The following is a 15,981-nucleotide window of genomic DNA, read 5'->3' as shown; positions in this document are numbered from 1 at the left end:
CTCCTCGTGTTGCTCGCTCTCCTAGCAATCTCTCGGCGACTCTCTCTCTCTCGATCTCCTCAACGCCTCTGTGATCTCTCCTCCTCATCTCTCCTCGAAGATTATATCTACTCCACCGAATCAGTGGAAGATGAGTCCTCCTCGTGTCTCTCTCTCTCCTAGCAATCTCTCGGCGACTCTGATCTGCGACGTTCTCGTCAACGCATCCGTCATCTGTTCTCCTAATCTCTCGTCGAAGATAAGCTCTCCTCGACGGTATCTATCCGAAATGGGCAACTTTTATCCAATCTATTTCACTGCCACAAAGTCCGAAAGCAGTGTTATTTGCGCAATACCAAGAAGCTGTCCGAAAAGATGTAGAGCGTGCTTTTGGAGTCTTGCAAGCTCGGTTTGCCATCATTAAAAATCCAGCACTTTTTTGGGATAAAGTCAAAATTGGTAAGATTATGAGGGCTTGTATCATACTCCATAATATGATTGTGGAAAACGAACGAGATGGAAACACTCAATTTGATGTTTCCGGGTTCCAACAAGGAGATGATACTGGAAATTCGCATGTCGATCTCACGTACTCTACAGATATCCCTACAAATATCGCCAATATGATGGGTGTTCGAACTAGAATTCGTGATCGACAAAAGCATGAACAACTGAAAGGTGATTTGGTTGAACATGTATGGCGTAAATATGGAGGTGATGATGACAACCAATGAATTCACATGTTTTTTTCAAATTAATCTCGTTTATTGTACTAATTTTTATTTTTATGTTTTTTTAATTTATGTTTCAAATGTTATCTTTTAATATTTATTTGTGTAATATATAAATTTTATCAAAAAAAACAATGTTTAATTTTTTAATAATAAAAAATAATTAAGCACCCCATAATAAGCACCTTGCATTGGAGGATTAAAATATACAAGTTTTCTAATGAAATGCTTAAATCCTATTTAATAATAAAAAAGTGATTAAGCACCCCATTTGGGGTGCTTTGGTTAATGATGCTCTAAGTATCTTATTCCATATTGCTGAGGATAATCTGTTAGATCCCTGATCAATCGTACTGGAATCAAACCGGTCTATTAACTCCAAACCGGCTTTTAAAAAGTGTAACTAAGTTGGAAATTTACGAAATTGCCCCTGTCTGTTAATAAAACTACAGTGGCAGCGTTCAGACATTTCTCTCTTCTCAGATTAGAACTTTCGCCATCTTCGATCCTCTCCCTTCATCGGTGTTTCATCCATCTCTAGAGTCGGTTCGAAGGACCTCTATCTCTCTGCAAAAGAGGTAAGTTTCGGGTAGATTGTAGATACACTTCTGATCAGGGATGTTAAAATGGGCTTGTCCTACCCATTTACGTCCAAACCCGTTTAATTTTTGTGTCCATATAAAGTCCATTTACTTAACAATATTAAACGGGCTTCGTCGGGTTTGTCCACATGTGTCCATTTAATAAATGGGTTTTGATAAAAATAACTGGACAGCCCATTAAATTCATTTAATTTTTTTTTCTCTTTTTCAACCTAATCTATCGTCGTTGTTCTTCCTCCTTCTTCACCTCCTTGGCTCTTTGCCTCCTTACGAAAGATCAAACTGCTCCAAATGAGTTTCTGATTCGAATCACGAAGCTTCTAGGGTTTTGATTTGTCTTCTAGAGTCGTTGTTCTTCACATACATGTGAGATGCTGTGCTCATATTCTAAACCTCATAGTGAAAAGTGGCTTAGCATTAGCGAACAGTCTTCTGCATAATATCCGAGAAAGTGTTAGATATGTGAAAGCATCGCCACAAAGACAAGAAGCATTTGCGGCATGTGTAGAGAGAGTAAGAATTACAAGTGGATTGGGGTTGTCACTTGATGTTCCTACTCGCTGGAACTCTACATATGAGATGCTTTTCAGAGCTCTCAAGTTTAAGGCTGCATTTGCTAGCATGGAGTTGTATGATCCAAAGTATAAGACGTTGCCTACAGAGGATGAGTGGAAACGTGGGGCAAAAATCTGTGACCTTTTGAAGCCATTCAGTGCTATCACGACTTCTTTTTCGGGTTCAAAGTATCCTACTTCGAATGTCTACTTCACACAAGTATGGAGGATACAATTGTTATTGAAGAGATATGCAGAATGTGATGATGATGGAGTGAGAGAAATGGCCAGAGAGATGCAAGTTAAGTTTGATAAATACTGGAAAAGTTACAGTGTAATCTTGGCTATGGGAGCAGCTTTAGATCCAAGAATAAAGATTGAGATGCTTGAAGCTGCTTATAAGAAATTGGATCCCTCTACTTCAAGTTTAAAGATAAAAGAACTCAAGGATAGTTTGTCTGCACTCTACAAAGACTATCAGAAACGGTCTCAAACAAGTTCTTCAGGTGTTTCACTCACACCAACTCCACAAGAGATTGTCACAGAATCTCCACTTGAAGATGATTATGATAATGTAAGTAATTTAATATAATTTTAGATAATTTCAGTCATGCTTTATCTTGAAATTGTTTATCTGATATAAATGTTCATAATGAAGGATTTTTTGAGTTGGAAAAGAGCATTGGAGGTGGAGTTGGCAACCCAAAGACACATTTGGATATATATTTGGAAGAGCCAAGGCTGAACAGAAGGGCTAACTTGGATTTGGATGTCTTGAATTATTGGAAAGAGAACCAACATCGATTTGGAGATTTAGCATCGATGGCACGTGACATCCTCAGCATTCCGATCACCACAGTAGCTTCAGAGTCTGCCTTTAGCATTGGATCCCGGGTTTTAACTCCATACCGAAACCGTCTCTTGCCTAAAAATGTCCAAGCTCTTCTTTGCACTAGGAATTGGTTGCGCGGTTTTGCTGAATACAAAGGTAATGCTAAAAGGCCGTTTTATTTTATGACTATATTTTCTTATAACTAATTCATATTATACTTTGTAGGTGCCATTGAAGATCTCTTTGATGAAAATGAAGATGTTGGAAAGAAAGCAAGTAATTATGGAGTGGAGTCTTCAACATCAAAAGATTGATATGTTTGCTGGAACAAAGGTACATAGTTTTCTGGTTCTGTTTTACATCAGTTTATAATTTTTTTGATGAAAATATATAATATGTTATGTTTTGAACATGGACAGATCCTGGTAGACGTTCAAGAAGGAAAAGAGTAACTTATGGACACTTAGTGTGAAGTGTGAACTTTATTTTTCAATTATGCTGTGACTGTGATTTGTAAACTTTGAATTTTTAGTTGAAGCAAAACAATGTAAGGTTCTGGATTCATATTTTATTTGACAGGTATTTAACAGGTTTCATCGAAAAGATAAGCTATGATATAAATAGATCATGTTCATTTTTTTTTTAAGTAAACGGGCTTGAAACGGGTTTGAAACGGGTTTAGTGTTAAATGGGCTTCACATAAACGGGCTCTAAACGGGTCTGATTTAAACGGGTTTTAAATGGACATCTATTAAACGGGTTTGGACGTAAACGGGCTTGGACGTAAATGGGCGGGTAAGCCCGTTTTAACATCCCTGCTTCTGATACACACATATCGCAGATAAGGTGTTCGACAAAATGTCTGAATGATATTTTCCCTAAGTCATTTAATTACTCTTTTAGGACATTGTAACGATTTTCCGACAAGATGCACGCGTTTCTCAAGGACATAGTCCCCGCAGCGCAGAACAACATAAACACGCGTTTCATCATCCTCGACAAAGCACGATCAATATCATCACCCCCGGCCGCGAGCGGGCAGAGCTGCATCGCGTTAGCTGCGGACGAAACGGCGGCGGTTCACATACAGCTGTGGGGAGACGAGTGCGACGCCTTCGAGGCGGGGGATATCGTGAATCTCACAAACGGGATATTCTCTTACGTGCGGAACGGTGGGTTACTTCTCAGAGCTGGAAAACGCGGGAAGATGGAGAAGGTGGGTGAGTTCGCGGTTGCGTTTGTCGAAACGCCAAACGTTAGCGAGATCCAGTGGAGTCCTGATCCGGAGTATCCTAAACGTTATATTCAGAACGGCGTCGTCTCGGCTTATTCCCGTATTTTCCCTCCTTTGCCTTGAATAAAAAAAGATTTGTATAAACACTTTAAACAAGACATACGAATGATAAATCAAATATTTGTACATGTTTAAAGATGAATCAATGGTTATTTTACGAGTAATTAATTTCCTGTTTTTATAAAGTTGCATGCAAACAAATATTTGATTAAAAATTGCATGTGTATTTACATTTATTCTATCAAAAGGGAAACAGTCTTGAAAAATCTACTTATAAAAGGTTGTTGGACTTATTTGTTAGAAATTTAACATGTCTTCTTTTATATAGTATCAATAATATTAACAGAGAATAAGACATTCATTAATAGCAGAATATTCTTTTAATTTTTGGGATTTAACTACATTTAAGCTAACAATAAAATCGACCAAATTAATTATATTTTACCCCACAATAATAGGTTAGTATGATATTTTACCAAATACAAGAGCGGTTATTTAATATTTATTCATTTCGAATATTGAATCACATCACATAGAATAAATATTTATTCTAAACGTGGACTAAGTAAACATACTAAAAATGCACTAAGATTTTTATACTAATTAACAACTTATCTATGTTTTTTCTGTAATTCAAAATCATTCAGAACGAAAAAAAATAAAAGGTTATAGATTAACAAACAAAATGACATCTAATTATTTTTTAAAAACCTATGTATCAATATTCAAAATAAATCATTCAAATATTATGCATATATTCAAAATAACAAAAAAAATTCTAATATAAACTAAAATACTATACTGTAAACCATATATCATATACATATTTTAATATCATTTATTTTAATTTTCATCCATCATAAATATTTTTTTGAATATTCCGTAAAACCAAATAAAAACTTTACCTAAAAATTAACATAATAAATTATTAAAGAAAAAATATTATAAAATTAACTTTTAAACCTAAAAAATTTACCTAAAAATTAATATTTTTTTGAATATTCCGTAAAACCAAATTAAAATTTTACCTAAAAATTAACATAGTAAATAATTAAAGAACAAATATTATAAAATTAACTTTTAAACCTAAAATGAAAACATAAACTTGTACTAAGTTATTTATAACAAAAATAAACTAATACTGTTATATCAATAATTTTTTTTCTGTTAACATTTTTTCGAATGATATAATAAAATTTTATTCAATTTTAGCTTTCTAAATATATGAAAAATTTAATCAAAAAGTTTTATCATGTTTTTTTGAGTTTATATGAGATCAATCGGTATCGTATTACAGGTTAATAGCAAATTTTTAGATTGTTATTAGATTTATCATATTTTTTATAAATGTGAACTGGATTATATTCTGGGTCGTCGAGTTGCGACCATGAGTCGGGATTGGATATAAAAATGGTGTTTCAAACTCAAACATTATGATACAACAACTTAAAAATTATTTATTTAATAAGAATTAAATTCAAGAAAATTTTGTCAAAAGGATAAAAAAAAAATACCCGCGCTTTCGAAGTACGGGTCAAAATCTAGTAAGTTTTAAAATTGAGTTCCAACGGCATGCAAACAAATATTTGACTTCTATAGGTTTATACACTTGTCTTTTCTGGATATAGACCACACAAGACTATTCTTTATGCTCTCATCATGCATGAATTTGATTGATACATATGTAAGGAAACTCATTTCTTTGTTTACTACAGTTTTTTTCTTATATAATATTCCATGTCAAAAATTATCTTGATTTTGATGTTCTTATAAAAATTGAAAAGCCATCTTTTCAAGGAAACAATACTTTCTTAATTATCCTTCAGTCTCTTTTGGAATTATCAAAGGAACAACTTGTTGTCTTTATAATCTCACTTATTCTCATTAAAATTCTCCTTAAAATAGATTGATAAAAAATAGCTTAATCAGATCATAACGTTTCATAGTTCCAAGAAGCTTAGGCTGGCCTTTGTACTTATGTTTACATTTTTCCTAACAAAAACGATTCACTTAAAGAAGCATTTGGTCGGGAAGTCCAAAAGTTATACATAACGACCTTACATAGATGAAACCTAAGGTGTACTCAAAGAAGCAACGACTTCTTAGAAATTTTCAACATGAAGACACATATAAGCAACCTGATATTGTTACATGGAGCTAACATAAGATACTTGGTCTTTGTCTTGATGTTGCTTCACATGCGTTTCGGGGGAACGTATTGTACACGCTCTTCTTGGCATACGTGCTGCGGCAAAACCACAAAGATAACAATGTTAGAGAAAGTGTTAAACTCAGAAACTGTGTTTTTTTTTTTTTGCTCTGGAAGCGAAAGTAAGGTGTGTTGTTGTTATAAGTTGAAGAGTCCTATTTCAAACAATGAAGTGATAAATATATATAAGTATACCTGCATTTCCTCAGTGAGTGGCTCTGAGACAGCAAGAGTGTAGCAACCAGGAGCAAACTTCCCTGTCAAATTCAGCAAATAGCACACAATTAGAGCTAATCACTACACAGACATATAAGTACAAGATTAGCCAAAGTATCTTGAAAATCTTTTCACATCAAAAGCCACATTCCAAAATGTAATGTTAGATTTAGGCTCTTGAGCCACATTATTCTAGAAAAAAAAAGAGAATCGCATAACTCTTGAATGTAAAAGTTATCTCTCACCATCTATTATATAATCTATCAGAGGATAACGATGGAAAGAAAGAAACGAGATGGTTTGCTGAGAGAGACAATCAACATACCGATTCTTAACCACCTAGCCGCCCAGCTTCTACTTGGATCCATCACAGAGATTATTCTGCAAACAAAAAAAAACATCAGCAGCAATAGATAAACACATCAATTTACAAAAATACAGACATAGTACTAGCTCCCTCACTCCAGTTTCCAAAAACAACTCTTAAAGCAGTAAGCATTGGGAGATTCACAGTTACTACTTATAAAGCACTGATCCAACAAAGGAATTGACTTTCATAGCAAGTAACATCACCACTCCAAAATTCAGAACTTTCCACTAATAAAAATGAAAACTTTTGAAACCCTAGAAAAATTAAAATTAAAACAAAAGGGGTTGTTTGGGCATTTACCCATTGAAATTAGGAGTCGTGACCTCGACGATACGCTCGTGATCCTCTTCCATCTTGAAGAAAGGACAGTTCTCGCACCCTGCGTCTCTGAACTGTTTAACAAACAAACAAAGCTTCAAGAAGAGAGAGAGAGAGAGATCGAATACAGACACCCTAATAAAGAAAGAGTGAAAGAGAGAGACCTGGTCATAGGTCTTGACGAGACGGCAGCGAAGACAAGCCCTAAGCTCATGGCCGAAGCTGGTCGGAATCTGTGCCGGTGCGCTTCCCATTACTTTCTTTCTTTCTTTCTCAATCAGACAAATCACCTTTCCTCCTCTTCCAAATCCGAACTCTCTTGTTTGGAAGACGACGAGCCGTGTGTTGGGCTTTATTTAAGGCCATTTTAACATTAATTGGGCCGTAAGTGGGCTTTAGTCAGAGCCTTCTTAACAAGTAAGTCGTTAAAAATATATGTTTCGAAGACAAAGCAGTTAGCCGCCAAAAAAAGAAGATATAAAAATCTCATCAACGTCTTCCTCTGTTAAGTAGAACCATTCTCCTCTGTTTTTTTCTCTCGTTCTACTGCACATTTTGGGTTTCTCCTATTCTCTCTGATCTTTGAGTTTCTGTTTTCTATCTCTCTACTCCACGATCAGTCTCTTGCTGGGCTTTGCTTTTTCTTCTTCTTCTTCTGTAAGATCAATCGCTCCTCTGTTTCTTGTACTGTTTCGCAACTTCTTTGATTATCATAGCCAGTTTTTTTCATTATTTTGATGATTTCATGGAATGAGTTTCCTTTGCGATTTCTGTTACTTCCGATTACTCTGTACTTTCAGATGTTTACTTCGATATTAGCCATTGAGTTATCTTGATTTCCTCGTAGACTAGTTTGTTCTTGATCGAACGCGTCAAGGGTTCTACTGATTCTCGTTTGAATAATCATTTACCTGTGAAAAGTTTAGATCTTTTTCATCTCAACGCTACTTCGCTATCACCATTCTCGAGTGTACAAGAGATGCTCTGTTTCAGTGTGATCTTTACTATGTTCTGTTTCTTTGTTTGTCTTTGTTTGTTTTTGATGGAACGCGTCAAGGGTTTTACTGATTTTCGTTTGATTAATCATTTACCTCTGTAAAGTTTTGATCTTTCATCTCAACGCTACTTCGCTATCACCATGCTCTGTTTCAGTGTGATCTTTACTAAGCTCTGTTTCAGTGTACAAGAGATGCTCTGTTTCAGATCATTTGAAAACGCTGTATCCACTTTCTTCAGGAGGAGGAGACGTAAAGAATGGTACTTTAGGCCCGAACGGTCTCGTCAAAACATCTGAGTTCATCAGGCTGATCATCGACGCACTTACTGTTGGAACTATTTTTTGAACATTGTGAATAATGTATTCATATGTAAAAAAAAGAAGTTTTATTTGAATGAGAAATGGAGGTCTAAATGGATTCAACGCACTTACCTCTCTCGGATTCAACGCCATCGCTACCGAGTTAGAGAAACAATCTCCCATTCCTCTTCACAGTCAAGCAAGCAAGCAGTTTCTTGAGCTAGTAAAGAACCAATAATGGTACAAAAGCATTGACGCAATGAAGCAGCTTCAACTGTCTGATGAAAACTCTGTGATACTACTCCTACTAGAGCAAAAGTACCTTGACTCTCTGAACACCATAAGGGAAGAGATACAACCTCTTGGCCTTGACCCACGTCTCCTCCACAAGCTCGCTTCCAAGATTCTCAAGCCAGATCCTGTTGGTGAAGAAGATACAGACGTTGTGAAGAAGAAACTGCAAGAGCTGCTTCCTATAGGAGTCTTAGTCCCAGAGAGAAGTCTGGAGTATCTCTTAGACGATGACCTTGATACTCAGCGGGGGCAATGCGGCTTCCATAATGTTCGTGATAGTGATTTGTCCTTATTCTCTTATCATTACTGTGATAAAAGAAAAATCCCTTCAGAGACTCTCCAGGTAATGAATAATGACTCGATATAACCTTTGGTGATTAGGAGACACTAAGTTTGTATATGTGAAATGGTTCAGGTATTGAGTGAACATACAGATAAAGTCTGGTTTTTGACGTTCTCACATGATGGCAAATGCTTGGCTTCTTCTTCCAAGGATAAAACAGCTATTCTCTGGGAGGTATGTAGCTATCAAATAATTTGTATATAAATAACTAGAATGATTATTACTAAAATTAACATCGTATAAGTCATGCATTTTTCAGTTTATCAAGTAGATGTTACTTCGAATAACAAGGAAAATTATGCAATATATCAATCATAGTTATTACCTAGAAACATATGATTCCAATACAAATTATTACCTAGTTATAGTTACATACAAATTCCCAAATATTAATAATTTGTATTTGGTTTGTATATAACTATAACTATAATAATTATAATAAAATTAGCAGTATAAGTCACGCATTTTTCAGTTTATGAAATAGATGTTACTTCAAATAACAAGGAAAATTATTCAATATGTAATAGTTATTACCTAGAAACATATGATTCCAATACAAATTAAACATATATTTTTCTTTAACAAAAAAAAGAAACATACAAATTATTAATATTTTCTGATTGACTTAGATATGCCTTTTTCAGATGGATGCAGATGGGAAGTTTAGGCAGAAGCATAAACTTGTGGGACACGAGAAGCCAGTAGTAGCAGTCTTATGGAGTCCTGATGATCAACAAGTCATTACATGTGGAGAAAACGAAGTCATCAAGCGCTGGGGATGCTGTTTCAGGACAATGTGTTCAAACCTATGGAAGAGTTGATGTTGGTTCCGTTTCTTGTGGTTGGCTTCATGACGGTTCAGGTATCATCGGCGCAATGTCAGACAGAAGAATCTACTTGTGGAGTTTAGATGGGACTGAGATGCAGCACGAGCAAGAGCAAAGGGCGCAAACGCTTTCTGATGTAGCCATGACGAGTGATGGGAAGTGGATTGTAAGCGTGGGGAAGGAGCAGCATGAGATCTCGTTGTTTAGTAGAGAAACCAGAGCTGAGAGAGTGATACAACTAGAGGAGAAAGAGATGATCACATCGTTCTCGCTTTCTAGAGACAACAAGTATCTTCTTATCGACCTCGTTACACAGGAGATCCAACTCTGGGTTATAGGAGGTGATGAACCGTTCTATCTTTCGGAATACGATGGACACAAGCGTACTCGGTTTATTATCAGGTCTTGCTTTGGTGGGCATGATGAAGATTTCATCGCTAGTGGGAGTGAGGATTCTCAGGTATGTTAGGATCTTTCTTGACTCTCAAGAAACATAATAGGTCTTTCTTGACTCTCAAAAATATAAGGTCTTCCTTGACTCTCAAGAAAACATTTGTGATGGTGTGTCTCTGTTGTTTGTAGGTATACATATGGCACGTAGCAAAAGGGTTGAGACCTTGTCGTGTGTTGCGTGGACATTCAGGAGCTGTGAACTGTGTGAGTTGGAACCCTGCTGATATTCATATGCTGGCTTCAGGGAGTGATGATAGAACCATCCGGATTTGGGGACTTGCCAAGAAGTAGAAGTGGTGATTCAATGGTTACTTTACTGCAAATTTGATTCATGTACATATGATAATATTCTTGTTCACATTTCTTCAATCTATTAATGTTTTTGCTTCATTTTGAGTACAATAGAGGGTTAAGAACTAAAATTTGAAATACTAATAGTGACTTGACTGCAACATTTGATTCATGTACATATGATAATACACCTTTTACGTTGGTTACTTGTTCACATTTTTTCAACCTATTGGTGTTTTTACTTCATTTTCGAATACACTAGAGAGATAAGAACTAAAGTTTGAATATTAATAGTGAGAAAAAGATAGCAAAAAATGCATTTTTGGGATTTTTTTTTGCTCTAATGTTGATGCTTCATTTACTAACTTGTTCATCTTGATTAACAAAACGGGAAACATTATAATTATTATTAGAAACTGGAAGGAAGCTAGAACACAAGAACAACAACATTTTTTAATTGAAAAAGAGTACAAATAGTTAGCAAAGACGAGTACAGTAGCATTTCCGGTGGAGACCATGGCAACGACCACCGGAAAAGCGCTCGCCACGGCAGATATTGGCACAGTTATGGTTGGACAAACATATGCTCCTGAAGTGATGGCTCCTTGATTGGCACATCCTTCCCTCTATCCCAATAACCTCCTCTATAATATTACACATAAATTAATTAATACACATTAAAAATGCAACATAAATGAATGGAGATAGATAGGTCATGTAACATGCTCTTCGCATTTATATATGAAAACATCTGGTTTTGGTTTGAGGTTAACTAGCAGTATGGTTTGAAACTCATGTATGGAGTAGTGTATATAGAAAGAACAAAAATGAATGAAGCAAAAAGCTTACGAGATGAGAAGAGGACTAGAAACAAGAAGAAGGCAGCGAAAACTTTGTTCTCCATTGAATATTGTATATATGAAATGGTATAAACGTGTAAGTGATGAGTTGAGCAAGGACCTAGGTCTCCATAACTCCATATATATAGAGAGAAAGAGTTCCATATGTAGTGTGGTTTAGGGCATGTTTTTTCCTCCACATAATGTAGTCAATGTTTCATTTTTTAACTATTGAGCACTAAGCATCGAGTGTCTAGCATTGGTTTATTATTTTATTGGTTCAGTGCTATGATCAAGGATATGAGGACAAACTAGCTTGGCATTGGTCGGCACATTACAATAAACAGCGGTAACAACTAGCAGGAGTACAAGTTAATTAATCCCTAAAATAATAAAAATTCAGTTTCCTTATTGGGAAGTGGTGAAAGAGGGGGTCAGTCACGTGCATACTTGTGCACCCGTGGTATGTCTCCAGTCTCCACATGACATGAGAACTGAAAACGGACAGTTTACCACACACCAAATCTTGATACTCACGTGACTAGGATTACTCTTATTTTTTGTAACTTAAACTAAGATTATTTTATGATTAAATACATGAAAAAATTCTTTTTTTGATAGTCATTTTTAATTTATCTTCACAAAAATAGTTTTATTGAGAAAAATGACCAAAATAAAATTTTATCCTAGGATTAACTAATCTAAACTTAGGGTTTATAATTAAAGGGTGAGATTTTGGAGATAGAGTTTCAAATTTAAAAAAAAAGTATTAAAATTTTCAAAATAAAAAGAAACTATTTTGATCATTTTCTTCATCAAAGACTATTTTTGTGATAAAAATTTAAAAATGATTATTCAAGTGAATTGCTCTAAATACATAGATTAAAAATATTCAATTTTTTTAGATTTTCTAAATAAAAACATTATTAACTATTCATCTAATCACAATATAACCAATAATAAAATAGAGTATATAATACCATTAGTTATATAATGTAAATTATTAATAAATTTTATATTGATAATTTAAAACATTATCTAATTTGAAACAAATGTTTTTTTTCTAAAACGTTAAATAATAAAATACGGAGGAATTTTATAAGACCAAACAAATGTATGGTTTTCAGCTGAGATGAGATGGAACGTTATAAAAGACCCATGTGAAATTATACATTCAAGAAACTGAATAGAATTTTCCACATTCAGCTTCATTACACAAACAGGAACAGCACACCACTCTAAATAGCATATAGCTCATGCTTCAACAAAGTGAAAGCAAACAAGTACCTTTACTCGTATACATAATCATATTTCATCTCATGTGCTATATTTTAATTTCACAACACTAGAGAACACCACAACATCCACACACAACACAAACCTTTTCTGTAAATTAACAGAATCTAGAAGGACCAAGACTAAAAGAATACATATACTTATCATGTGACAGAGCTTTTGGGGTGTTTCAGTCACTGAAGTCCACACTTCCACTGCGTGAGCTGCTTCCATCTTGGCTATGCAAAGAAAGGCCTCTCATATGACCTGGCAAACCTGAGGCGGCACCATCAACTTTCTTCTCCTTGAAGAACTTTTGCCTCTCAACGTGTTTAGCAGGTGGCGGTGGAATCACAACAGGCGAGGAGGAGGACTGCGAATGGCTATCACCACTGCTTGGTGATGACTCCTCTGATGGCAAAGGACGAATGAGTGGACGGTTTAGTCTCTCACTATGGATCGCTGATCCAAGTAAGACTTGTGGAGGAGGTGATGCCTCTTCTTCATCTTCAGGCATTGCTCTAGCTTTCCCTTTTCTCAATCTGCAGGCAAAACATTCACATGAAGAAACCATTTCATATTCTATAAATAATGCAAGGGGACAAACCTTCTGAATAACTGTTCAGGCTCCTCTTCTTCATCATCATCATCTTCAATGGAGATAGAGCTGCTTGGTTTCTGGTGACCGTTTGAGGTAGAATGGTAACCATTGGATGTAGTAGACCTGCCTGGCACTGTGATTCTACCAGAGAGTAAATCTTCATGTTTATTAAGAATCCTCTGAAGCTGCTCGTTCAATTCTATTGCTTGAGAAACTGCTCTTTCATCCCTGCATTAACAAAGCCAATCTACTTTGAGAAGAACAAAAAAAATGATTTTAACCATGCCATAATCCAAGGGAGAAGGAAACTTGCCTTGATGTCATGACGAGGTGCATTACACGCTCCTTCTGGAACGCGCATTGCTCCACAAGATCAAGAGTAAACTCATCTCTTGCTCCCTAAATGGTCAAAAGCAGATGAAAAAGAGTGGAGTTAACAATACAAAGTCATGGGGTTATATAGGCCTCGGCATTTCAGGTATCGGTTTGGTTTTTTTTTCGGTTTTTGTTTTTTTCGGTTCTAGACATATAGGATCCGTTCGGATGTTTAGAAAATTCGGTTTGGTTATTTCGGTTTGGGTAACAAAGTTGGGAACCAAGATCATTTCAGATCCAATTTGGTTATGGTTTATAAGTTAATTCTGGTTAAATTCGAGTTTTTTCAGATTAAATATCAGATTTTTTGGGTTTCCGGATAAAAATCTGGATAGTTTGAAGTATTTTAGAGAAAAAGTATTCGGGTAATTCGGTTTATGAATAGTAGTTTTAAATTATTTGATGATTTCAAAACTAAATATAGTTAATATTAGTAAGTATATAAACTATATTGTAGAAATTCGCTTATATTATATACCTCAGGATTTTGAGAATCAACTGCATCAAGCACTTCCTTCAAAACTTCTAATGCAGCACCAGCCTTTTGCAAAATGCTACACTCAAAAGAAATATATAACAACAGATTAATCTAATCTCTCTTAAAAATCTAGCAAACATTTAGCAGTTAGGTGACTGACATGTGGAGAAGAAGGAAGATTACCTAGAAGAAGAGGAGGTAGTTTGAGATTCTCGCTGCTGAGCAGGAGCAGGAGCAGGAGCAGCAGTCCTCTCTTTTCTAGCGGATGCAAGTTGTTCAATGAGCGTACTTCTTGGAACTGCTTGTGCAGTGACCACAACTGGTGGTGTGGAACTAGACCTCTGAGGAAACTTAACTCCTGCGTTCTGGAGGTAACAAAAAGGAAAATCTTAGTGTATTATGAAAAGATTCAGGGAACTAGAATGTTTTCAAAACTCACCACTAAAACATAGTATGCTGAATAGTACTGAGGGAATCTTCCTGAAGCGCCACCAAGAGAGGTTTGAGTTGCGTCAAGAAGGAGAAATATCCTTTCTCTTACAGGCAAATCCGTCTAAAGAATAAGCAAACTAAAATAAGTAGCTTAACTCTCAAATTAAGTTACATCTAGAAAGAGAGATGAAGAATATACTTTTTTCTTTACAATCTTCACAAGTGTAGGGAGGACACCTGTGTCTATAACCAGCTTATGAATAGTCTCTCCAATGTTGTTCATCAACATCTCCAGCAACTGCAAGAACAAAGAATATAATAGATCTTCCGGTAAAAAGAAAGATAGATTTAGAGACCAGGAGCTTTACCTGAACAGCATATAATTGAGTATTTGGGTTCTTGCTCCCCAAGCGTTTTTTGATAGCCTTGATAACATCTTTTGCTTGCCTGTTTTACCATAGAGAGAAAAACTCATTAACAGATGAAAAATGTTAGAAGTGTGTCCATCATATTATAAATCCTTAGGTGATTGAACATTCGACAAACAATAATTTATATTAGAAGATGTTATGGCTCCTCATTATACCTTTCATCACGAGCAGCTAGTTCACAGATCTCAATGTTTTTGGTCCAATCCATTTCAGCAAGCTTGTCACTTGTTGCAGAACTAACAAGCTCCGCAGCCATTTTTGGTTAATATCTGTTTTTAAGCCCAAAATAATTTAAGCAATTAAAGAAGAGATATTTGGTTCATGCTAAAAAAATGAAGCAACCAAAAAGAAATGTGTAAGGTGGATCAGGACCATAAAGGTTCACTCAAGAGAACCTACATTAGACTGTTAGATTGGTTCTGCTTCCAATGTGCAGTAGCTGCTAGTCTGCAATGAATAAGAAGATCATGTCAGATAGGAGAAAGTAAATCAAACGGTTACTATCTGGATTAGAAAAAAAAAAAGTCTTCAATTATAAATTCCTCAAAAGCATGAAATGTTTCAGACACGAGACAATCTGAGAATCAGAAACACCAAGTCACCAACACATGCCCTAAAATCAAGGAAGCAGACACGAACCAGATCACGAAGAAACATAATAAGACAAAAAAGATAGATTGATCACAAGCTGACACAAAAATAGATCTCAGACAAACAACAATCAAGTAACTTCATTGGATAACGATAGAGTGAAAAAAAAAACCTTACTTTCGATAACGGAGAGGGTAAGAAGAAAGAGCCGATAAACCCTAGTCACCTTGAGCATTTCACAGAGACTTTAAAAGAATAAAGACGAAGCCTTTTGCGCGTTGTCTTCACAGAATTAAATCAGAATAAAAGATTTAATTCCTTAATTAAAATCCTTAAAGACAGACAGTAA

At 35.4% G+C, this 15,981-nt stretch overlaps 5 protein-coding genes and 1 pseudogene across 6 annotated transcripts; 3 read left to right on the top strand and 3 right to left on the bottom strand.

Annotated features, from left to right (window-relative positions):
* The first annotated feature begins 1,084 nt into the window (after positions 1 to 1,084).
* On the top strand, positions 1,085 to 4,156 carry LOC125581583 (SOSS complex subunit B homolog). Its single transcript, XM_048747273.1, has 2 exons — positions 1,085 to 1,288; positions 3,602 to 4,156. Exon 2 carries the CDS (start codon positions 3,627 to 3,629, stop codon positions 4,053 to 4,055), a length of 429 nt encoding a protein of 142 aa, XP_048603230.1. The 5' UTR covers positions 1,085 to 1,288; positions 3,602 to 3,626; the 3' UTR covers positions 4,056 to 4,156.
* A 1,738-nt stretch (positions 4,157 to 5,894) lies between these two features.
* Positions 5,895 to 7,442, bottom strand: LOC106382908 (transcription elongation factor SPT4 homolog 2). The gene is made up of 5 exons (XM_048747275.1): positions 7,270 to 7,442; positions 7,088 to 7,179; positions 6,743 to 6,798; positions 6,397 to 6,458; positions 5,895 to 6,237 (listed from the first exon to the last, which is right to left on the bottom strand). Exons 1-5 carry the CDS (start codon positions 7,357 to 7,359, stop codon positions 6,187 to 6,189), a joined length of 351 nt encoding a protein of 116 aa, XP_048603232.1. The 5' UTR covers positions 7,360 to 7,442; the 3' UTR covers positions 5,895 to 6,186.
* A 1,054-nt stretch (positions 7,443 to 8,496) lies between these two features.
* On the top strand, positions 8,497 to 9,310 carry LOC125582523 (annotated as a pseudogene).
* Positions 9,067 to 10,718, top strand: LOC125581582 (WD repeat-containing protein 26 homolog). The gene is made up of 2 exons (XM_048747272.1): positions 9,067 to 10,326; positions 10,449 to 10,718. Exons 1-2 carry the CDS (start codon positions 9,766 to 9,768, stop codon positions 10,608 to 10,610), a joined length of 723 nt encoding a protein of 240 aa, XP_048603229.1. The 5' UTR covers positions 9,067 to 9,765; the 3' UTR covers positions 10,611 to 10,718.
* Positions 10,719 to 10,991: 273 nt separating this feature from the next.
* LOC111209772 (defensin-like protein 6) lies at positions 10,992 to 11,575 on the bottom strand. Its single transcript, XM_022709779.2, has 2 exons — positions 11,460 to 11,575; positions 10,992 to 11,254 (listed from the first exon to the last, which is right to left on the bottom strand). The coding sequence occupies exons 1-2, from the start codon at positions 11,512 to 11,514 to the stop codon at positions 11,088 to 11,090; spliced, it is 222 nt and encodes a 73-aa protein (XP_022565500.1). The 5' UTR covers positions 11,515 to 11,575; the 3' UTR covers positions 10,992 to 11,087.
* A 1,144-nt stretch (positions 11,576 to 12,719) lies between these two features.
* LOC106405175 (TOM1-like protein 5) lies at positions 12,720 to 15,962 on the bottom strand. 2 transcript variants are annotated; one of them, XM_013845767.3, is made up of 11 exons: positions 15,810 to 15,962; positions 15,441 to 15,488; positions 15,197 to 15,310; positions 14,979 to 15,057; positions 14,810 to 14,908; positions 14,618 to 14,731; positions 14,362 to 14,543; positions 14,179 to 14,254; positions 13,639 to 13,724; positions 13,332 to 13,553; positions 12,720 to 13,266 (listed from the first exon to the last, which is right to left on the bottom strand). In XM_013845767.3, exons 3-11 carry the CDS (start codon positions 15,295 to 15,297, stop codon positions 12,915 to 12,917), a joined length of 1,311 nt encoding a protein of 436 aa, XP_013701221.2. In that variant the 5' UTR covers positions 15,298 to 15,310; positions 15,441 to 15,488; positions 15,810 to 15,962; the 3' UTR covers positions 12,720 to 12,914. The 2 variants fall into 2 exon arrangements, with proteins under 2 accessions (XP_013701221.2, XP_048603227.1); XM_048747270.1 differs by lacking the exon at positions 15,441 to 15,488 and having other exon boundaries at positions 15,810 to 15,954.
* Positions 15,963 to 15,981: the final 19 nt, after the last annotated feature.

The sequence above is a fragment of the Brassica napus genome, chromosome C2 (assembly GCF_020379485.1).
Source record: "Brassica napus cultivar Da-Ae chromosome C2, Da-Ae, whole genome shotgun sequence".
In the NCBI taxonomy this organism is placed as follows: Eukaryota; Viridiplantae; Streptophyta; class Magnoliopsida; order Brassicales; family Brassicaceae; genus Brassica; species Brassica napus.
This window is presented reverse-complemented; position numbering and strand designations above follow the sequence as displayed.

Excerpts from the sequence above, each read along its gene's own strand:
- LOC125581583 (XM_048747273.1), top strand. The coding sequence starts at position 3,627 with ATGCACGCGTTTCTCAAGGACATAGTCCCCGCAGCGCAGAACAACATA.
- LOC106382908 (XM_048747275.1), bottom strand. The coding sequence starts at position 7,359 with ATGGGAAGCGCACCGGCACAGATTCCGACCAGCTTCGGCCATGAGCTT. Across the intron at positions 7,180-7,269 it reads TCGTCAAGACCTATGACCAG|TTCAGAGACGCAGGGTGCGA; the intron begins GTCTCTCTCTTT and ends TTTGTTAAACAG. Across the intron at positions 6,238-6,396 it reads CACTCACTGAGGAAATGCAG|CACGTATGCCAAGAAGAGCG; the intron begins GTATACTTATAT and ends GTTTTGCCGCAG.
- LOC125581582 (XM_048747272.1), top strand. The coding sequence starts at position 9,766 with ATGATCAACAAGTCATTACATGTGGAGAAAACGAAGTCATCAAGCGCT. Across the intron at positions 10,327-10,448 it reads GTGGGAGTGAGGATTCTCAG|GTATACATATGGCACGTAGC; the intron begins GTATGTTAGGAT and ends TGTTGTTTGTAG.
- LOC111209772 (XM_022709779.2), bottom strand. The coding sequence starts at position 11,514 with ATGGAGAACAAAGTTTTCGCTGCCTTCTTCTTGTTTCTAGTCCTCTTC. Across the intron at positions 11,255-11,459 it reads TCTAGTCCTCTTCTCATCTC|AGGAGGTTATTGGGATAGAG; the intron begins GTAAGCTTTTTG and ends GTAATATTATAG.
- LOC106405175 (XM_013845767.3), bottom strand. The coding sequence starts at position 15,297 with ATGGCTGCGGAGCTTGTTAGTTCTGCAACAAGTGACAAGCTTGCTGAA. Across the intron at positions 14,544-14,617 it reads CAGCATACTATGTTTTAGTG|AACGCAGGAGTTAAGTTTCC; the intron begins GTGAGTTTTGAA and ends TGTTACCTCCAG. Across the intron at positions 14,255-14,361 it reads ACTACCTCCTCTTCTTCTAG|CATTTTGCAAAAGGCTGGTG; the intron begins GTAATCTTCCTT and ends TTTTGAGTGTAG.